At 50.9% G+C, this 7,407-nt stretch overlaps 1 protein-coding gene across 2 annotated transcripts in view; it reads right to left on the minus strand.

Moving 5' to 3' along the window:
• PITPNA (phosphatidylinositol transfer protein alpha) overlaps positions 1 to 7,401 on the minus strand; it is a 47,010-nt gene extending 39,609 nt beyond the window's left edge. For both annotated transcript variants that reach the window (XM_006167543.1, XM_014583839.2), the window contains exons 1-2: positions 7,267 to 7,401; positions 2,972 to 3,002 (exon numbers count right to left, since the gene is read on the minus strand). In XM_006167543.1, the coding sequence (XP_006167605.1) occupies positions 2,972 to 3,002; positions 7,267 to 7,286 (51 nt within the window). In that variant the 5' untranslated portion in view covers positions 7,287 to 7,401. The remainder of the gene's footprint in view (positions 1 to 2,971; positions 3,003 to 7,266) is intronic.
• Between the last annotated feature and the right edge of the window lie 6 nt (positions 7,402 to 7,407).

Below are 7,407 nucleotides of genomic sequence, written 5' to 3' on the forward strand. Positions count from 1 at the left end.
CTCCAAATCAGAATGCTCCATGGGCCTCAAGTCATGGCCTCCAATTTAGGAAATGAATCTACTAGTCACGTGATACTGGGCTGTTCCCACGGAAACCATGAGTCAGGATGGAGTTATTGACCAAGACTCTGAAAAAGCTGATCATTACTAGTTTGTCCTTCGACCTCCCCATTCAAGATCGTTCTGATGTTCTGGAATTAAGGTTGAAGCCACCAAAAGACCAGCTTCCACTTTGACCCTACCCAGGCCATGAACTGTTTACTTGTGGGAGGTTTCTTGCTACGAACTGTGGACCACCACCAGAAAGACAGATGAATCCTAACCAACAGTTTCCAAGCTTCTGCTGAGACTTTAGGCTCTGATTACTCCACCCCACCCTGCCACTTCCTCAATACTGCAAAAAAGCCAGCGCAAGCTGAAACCACCAACTGCAGATGCTCTCAAGGTGAGAGTTTCCCTCCCTCTCATTCCTGGTCCTATCAGGAGCCATCAGTGTTCTGGCCCCTCCAACCTCAATGCAGAGTAGACAAGAGGAGCTTTAGGGCAGTTCTGGCCTTCCTTTTTTTTTTTTTTTTTTTGAGAGGGTTTTTGCTATAGGGCACATGCACTCGCCAGACATACAGAGAGACAGAAAGCGAGAAATCACCCCCCAGGGGGGATGGCCACACCGCAATGCTTTCTCCTCCATTCTCCTCTCGGGATCTTGGGCACGCACACACACGCGCCTGGCGTGAGTTTGAAGCCACCGGGTCTGGGACGCGAACCGCGGTCGACTATGTGGGAGTCCAGCAACATAGCCATTATGCCAACTGCTGGTCCCAGTTCTGGCCTTCCTTGATCTGCAGCCCTTCTCAGACATTCCCACCCTTTATTCCATCAATAAACTCCCAGAAAAAAATCTACTTCACCCTTAAAAACTATGATGAGGAAAAAAAAAAAATCCCTAATTCCAGGAGGATATTTTCCTGACTAGAGATGCAATCATTCTATACAGCAGAGAAGAAATCAATGCACCCCCCAAGAGCTAAGTTTCAGGGCAGGGGATATGCTGGGCCTCCCTGCCTGGCCTTCTGGTTTGAAAAATCATCACTTGCTACTTTTAATAAAGACAAGGGGGCCAAGCAGATGGCGTGAAGGTTAAGGTGGCTTGAAAAACATGCTGGAAGGGCCAGCAGATAGCATAATAGTTGAGGGCTCCCATGTGGCTGACCGCAGTTTGAGTCCCAGACCTAGGGGCTTGAAACTCACACTGAGAGTGTGTGTGCGCGTGCCCAGAATTCCAGGAGCAGAGTAGAGGACAGGGGACTGTGGTGTGGCCATCCATCCTGAGGGATGATTTCTCACTGTCTGTCTCTGTCTCTCTGGCAAATGCACGCACCCTATAGCAGAAATCTCTCAAAAAATAAAAAATAAGAAAAACACATCAAGCATGTGTGCATGTGTGCCCAAAATCCCAGGAAGGGACTGTGAGGGGGCCATCCCCCCGGAGAGGGCTTTCTCACTTTCCCTCTCTCCATCTCTGTCTTTCTCTGATGAGTGCACACATCCTATAGCTAAAATAATATAAAAAGACAAGAAGCTCCCCAAAGGAGGTGAATTTGCAGGACCCTCCACCCCAAGCCAACATCTGTCAGCCCAGGCACCGGGTCCCAATGCCCCCAAGTACATCTCAAGTGCCTCCAGGGATCATAGTACCTATCCAGGCAGCCCCTCTTATCCCCAGGCTCCTCCACCTTGCTCCTCTTATCTGTCCTTCTCAGAACCCCCAGATGATGTTCAAGGTCGACCTCAGGGCCCCACTCCCAGGGCTCCATAGCTCTTATCAGACATGTAGCCCATTACTGGAGATAATCCTCTAGGGGTCAGTGCCTGTCTGTCCCTCCTGGGGGCCAAGAAGCTTGGATATCTATCTCAGCTCAAGAGTGCTGTGGGCTCTGTTGGCCTGATTTCATTTTTCAAAGGTCCAGTTCAGATTTGGAACAGAGTAGAAGTTACCACATGGAGCACCCTGCTGACACTGCAGGAAAGGGAGAAGCCCGGTGACTGAGCACCATACTGGCCGACAAACTTCACTCCAACTCCAGTTTAACCAGAAGGTGGATAGGAATGGGGAGAAGTTGACTCAGAAGGAAGCAAAGAACAAGGCTACACCAGGAGAGGAGAGTGGCTTTAAGGAGGTTTGAGAAGCACAATGGGGGAGGGGGCCAGCAGGTGGCATAGTGGTTGAGGACTCCCATGTGGCTGATTGTAGTTCAGAGTCCCAGACCCAGGGGCTTGAAATTCACAATGGAGCGTGTGTGTATGTGCCCAGAATCGCAAGAGAGTAGAGGAAGCTCAGAGAAAGGATGAAATAAGAGAACTTTCATCAGTTTTCTGCTGTCCAAGAGACCAACCCTGAGTCAGCATGACCCATGGAACCTTCATGTGGCCAGATCTTCATACACGGGGACATCAGACCCAGAAACCATAAAAGGACAGAGGGCAAACCAAGCCCATTTGTTACCCCCTGCTCTCCATCAGAGGAAAATTCTGGGTCTCAGTCTTTCCAGCAGTCACTTAGCATGGCTAGGGAGGGCCGCAGAGATTTCTTGCCCTGCTGGTTTGTTGCACAACCAGAGACAGCCATCACATTTCCCAGCCGAGTCATGGAGGGCTCAGAAATGCACACACTCAATTCCAACATTAACAAGCTCCCAAACAGACACAGTCCCAGAAGGTAAAAGGGGCTGGCTCAGTCTCTACTCAGTCATCCAGTATGCCAACAGCTTGGGGCAGGTTGCATACAGCTGCCCAGATATACAAAATAAATGTCTTTCTTCAACTGAAAGTGACACCAGGAGAATTCGCACTGAGCACTGGTTATCTGTACCTTAAAACAAATATGCAAAGTGAATGAAAAGTGGGGCCGCTCAGAGCCCAACTCAGTGGTCACAAGTCCTGTATACAACTACGAACAATGTAAAGGACTTACCTCATCTACAGACACAGGCAGGATGACTCGACTGCAAGAGAAGGAAAGAGACATCAACTTCAGGCTCTGAAACCTGCTCAGTGCTCTTAAAGCACCATCTTAGAGCAGTATTCAATGTTTTGTTGCATATGATTCTATACAGAAAGAAAAAAAAAAAAACAGCAGAAAATAGACCCCAAGTGTTACAGGTTAAGACCCTTCATACCCTTCAGGCATCCCATTTAGAATCTTTGCTTCAGTGTAGACCGGTCCCACCACCAGCAACTTCCCAGTCTTGGACTCACATTTAGAACTGTTTGCTTTTCCCCTTTTTTTACCCCGTCTTCCCCAAAAAGGCTTGCCAATGAGTCTAGTAAACAGAGAGGCTAACATAGGAAAATCTACCACAACGAAGTTTCAGACCCCCAAAAAACAGGCCCTGGGGGTTGACATCTCTGTGGACCCAAACTGCCAACAAATGCCCTCCAGGTAAATGACTACAAGGGGACCAAGTCTCTAAATCACTCTACAAGCAGGGACCATCCATCTCTGCTCTGGGGTAAAATACTAGAAAACAAATCAGCAAAAGAGAAGACTCAGCTTGTGTCCTGGCCTCCAGAAGTGGTCCAAAGGTATCTCAACTGATTATTTTTCTTTTCCATGTCAGTGACCACCCAGTTGGCTATTGGAGGTACCATCAATTCGTTGTTGGAGAAGCCGTGGCCAGCAAAGTCCCCACAAAGGCCAGAATTCCACAAGGTGTAAAGAGCTAGCAGCCCTTCCCTGCGTAGCTTGCATCTGTAACACAGACCGATGGCCACCCCCCAGTTCAAAGCTGTGAGGTCAGAGAGTGAGACAAAACCCCAGGGCTGCGCTCATACATTCTCAGTCCCCAGGCCCTTTCTGGAACCTGCTGGGTCCTTCTACGGTCTTGTGTGTTTCATGAACCATGAGTTGCTCCGCTCTCCTTCCTGTGCAATTGGGCTCTTTGCTCCAGGATGGTAAATAGCTCACTATTTTCAGGTTCCACCAAAGTCTCCAGGAAGTAAGAAGCACACAGAGGGGTCTAAAGAAAACCTCACACTAAAGAAAAGGCACCAAGCAGAAAAGTAGCAGGACAAACAAAATAACTAGGCCCCAAGTCTTTATGGCCCGAGTACAACTCCCTTCCTCTAGAACGACTCAAATAACGTTATCTCCTCCAGTTTACTGGATACCGCCACTAACGCTCTCCTCTCATCAGAGAAAGCCAGCGGGGCAGAAAAACACTCCCAACTTGGAGACCAGAATTTCTGCACCCTCAGAAGAAACTTCCTAGAAAACAATAAGTCTTTTATCTTCAAGAACAGCAGAAAAAAATCACATCCAAGAAATTGCAGAAATTAAATCAAGGCGAATCCTGTTAGAGGAAGTGTCAGAAAAATCAACAGGACAAACTTCAGACCCTGGGCAGGCACTGAGTCTCCCCCAAAAGAGACCAGCATGGGCCAGTTCCGGATAGGATGGTCTGCGGCTGTTTACCTCACAGCTGCACAGCCAGACATGTCTCCCCCACTCCTTGGGAATAAAACCACTTCAGCAGCCATGGGTACAATTCCGAAGGATAGGGCCAGAGGCCCTGCTGGGCTGAGACTGGAGCAGTCTCACTCTAGTGTGACCTTCACTCGCACCTTCCCAGGGCTGCAGCGCTGCAGCCATAGCCAAGTGTCTCAGGTGCCCCCCACCGCCCCGCCCCATACCCAGGGATGTACGCACAGGGCACAAGGCCGGCAGGGAGGAAACGCAGATGCCACACAGGCTCTGTACCCCCGGCACCTTGGATCTTCGCCTGTAAGGCTTCAAGGAGAGGAGAACAAAGAATGGGAAAGGAGTACCTATCTTTAAAACTCACTCAGATCTCTGCTGAAGGTCCCTTCCTTTCCCTGCCTGACATTCTTTTCAAAACTACAGATTCTGGGATTCATATGGGAGTAGGGAAAAGGATCAGAAGAGTGGGAAAGGGCTGTTAGTCTGAACATTTGAGATTAAAATCCAAAGTGCACCATGTTCTACTCTGTTGGCAGCTTACAGTTCTTCCTCACCACATAAAGATCTGACCACTGGTTGGATTAACATCAGATTGGATGTCAAAGAAATAGAGGTGACGTGGGACCAGCAGTTAGCGTAATGGCTATGTTGCTGAACTCCCATGTAGTCAACTGAGGTTCGAGTCCTGGACCCAGTGGTTTAAACTCACACCAGGCACGTGTATGTGCGTACCCAAGATCCCAAGAGGAGAATGGAGGAGAAGGGACTGCGGCATAGCCATCCCCGCTGGGGGGTGATTTCTCGCTTTCTGTCTGTCTGTCTCTGTCTTTCTGGTGAGCGCATGCGCCCTATAGCGAAAACCTCTCCAAAAAAAAAGAAATAGAGGTGACAGGGCATCAAAATAAAGTTCTTCACAGGCTGGCAGGTGGCATGGTGGTTCCGGACCTGGCGGCTTACTCTTTATTTTTTAAATATTCTTTTAAAATGTATTTATTTATATATTTGTTTGTTTATTTAAATTTGACCAGAGAGGGACAGTGTGAGAGAGAGAGCAAGTGAGCAAAAAAGCAAGCTGCCAGGTCCAGGTCTTGAACCGTGATCAGTCATGTGGGAGTCCAGTGTCCTTAACCACTACGCCACCTGCTGGCCCCAATAAAATAATTCTTTAAAAAATAGAAACAAAATAAAGCTCTTCAGAAGAGATATCCCTGTTACCCAAGCTCTACACCATGTCCTAAATGTCTTCAAAACTTCTAAGGAGCGAAGCTGGTGGGGATGGACAAAGCACCCTCACTGACAAACAGGTAAGGCCTTCTGCACACCTGCCTGGCTACTAAGAGAGTTTACAAGTTGCTCTGTGCATGGACATCTCCCACTTCAGATTTCTGAGGCCGCTGGCCCAACTCTGTCTAACTGCTCTCCCTCCAGGGAAACGTAGTTTCACTGTAAATTCTGCACACGCTCAACCAATCTCTCCCCTTCAGGGGTAAGAAAAGGTCCTGTGATGTTTACTTGGAACCATGAGCTTCAAGAATGGCTCATCTCATACTTGAAACACTTAGTAATCCAAACAGCCTCAACCAGTGCTCTGGTTTCGGGAGGAAACCTATCTCCCTGCAACTCCTACTGGAAGGCACCAGTTTCCTACTCCCCAGGCACTAAGGATCTCCCTCACTCTACGCCGTAGGTCCTCAGTTAATGGCTGTATGAAAACCTTGACTCCTCAAAGCAATGACCCATTCTCTCTGCACCAAGACTGAGAACCCCCTAGAGACAGACTGTCCCTGCTCTGTGTGTGCCCCTCCCCCCATATTACATATATTCATTTACAGACAAACTGGACTGTCCTTTGCCCTGGTAACTTCCTAGCCCCCTTCATCACCATAACTAGACCCGCATGTCACTTCAGACCTTCCCTAATATAATCTGGACTCCTCATCCGAGTGTCTCCATGTCCCAAGCAGTCATCCTAAGCTTGCATCTAAATGCCTTCTCTTCTGCACCCACCCGGTGGGCACCTTGTCATTCCAGCTTCCTGTATCTCAGGCCCCTCTGCTGTATCTCCTCTGACCCTTCTCCTGTCATTCAAGCCTAGCCCTGACTCTCCAGTCCTTTTCCTGTTTTCACTATTACAATCTTTCACCCATGCCTAAGGCAGCCACCCCTCTTACTCCAGGTCTTGCTCACACTCTCCCGCATCCCCTGGATTCCACCCCACAGCCGTCTACTGATCTTCCTGCTCCTCAGCACGGTTCGGCTCCCCAGCCCCTCCCTGCCAGGCCGGCTCACCGGCCCTGCCTGCCCTTGTCCGACTGCTCCTCGGCCCCTCCGACAACTCCTTCCTCTCCGGCTGGACCTCTTGGCACCTCCTGCAGTTCTGGCTGGCCCCTTCACCCCGCAGCCCTCACCCAAGGACCACCCTGAATCTCGCCCAGTGCTCTCGACCAGTGCTCTCGACCCCCTGCGCCCCTCCTCATGCCCTGTTCGGCTCTCGCTGTCCCCTTGACCCCATCTCGGGCGCAGTCCAGCCCTCATTGTTCCCCTGGCCTCCCCTCAGGCCTGTTCGGCCCTCACTGCCCCTCGGCACCCCCTCAGGTGCTGTCCGGCCCGCTCTAGTCCCCTTGGCCCCACCGCAGGCCCTGTCCGGCCCTCTGTCCCCTCTGCCCCTGCTGGGCCGCCCCACAGCCCATCCAGCGCGCTCCAGCCCCTCCGCCGCACCATCAGCCTCCCGGGTCGTCATCCCGACCCTCCCTTCCTCCTGGCTTCCGCACCGCGGGCCGGACACTCACTACTCCTTGAGCAGCACCATGTCGCTTAGTGGCTCCCCCGGTGCCTGCTGACCGCCCGGCCTCCCGCCCGCTTCCCGGAGGCCGCTCTCCGCGTGGCCCGGCCCGGCCCCGCTGCCTGTGCGCCTTCGTCGTGGTCTGCTC

The sequence above is a fragment of the Tupaia chinensis genome, unplaced genomic scaffold (genome assembly GCF_000334495.1).
Source record: "Tupaia chinensis unplaced genomic scaffold, TupChi_1.0 Scaffold144899_1, whole genome shotgun sequence".
In the NCBI taxonomy this organism is placed as follows: Eukaryota; Metazoa; Chordata; class Mammalia; order Scandentia; family Tupaiidae; genus Tupaia; species Tupaia belangeri.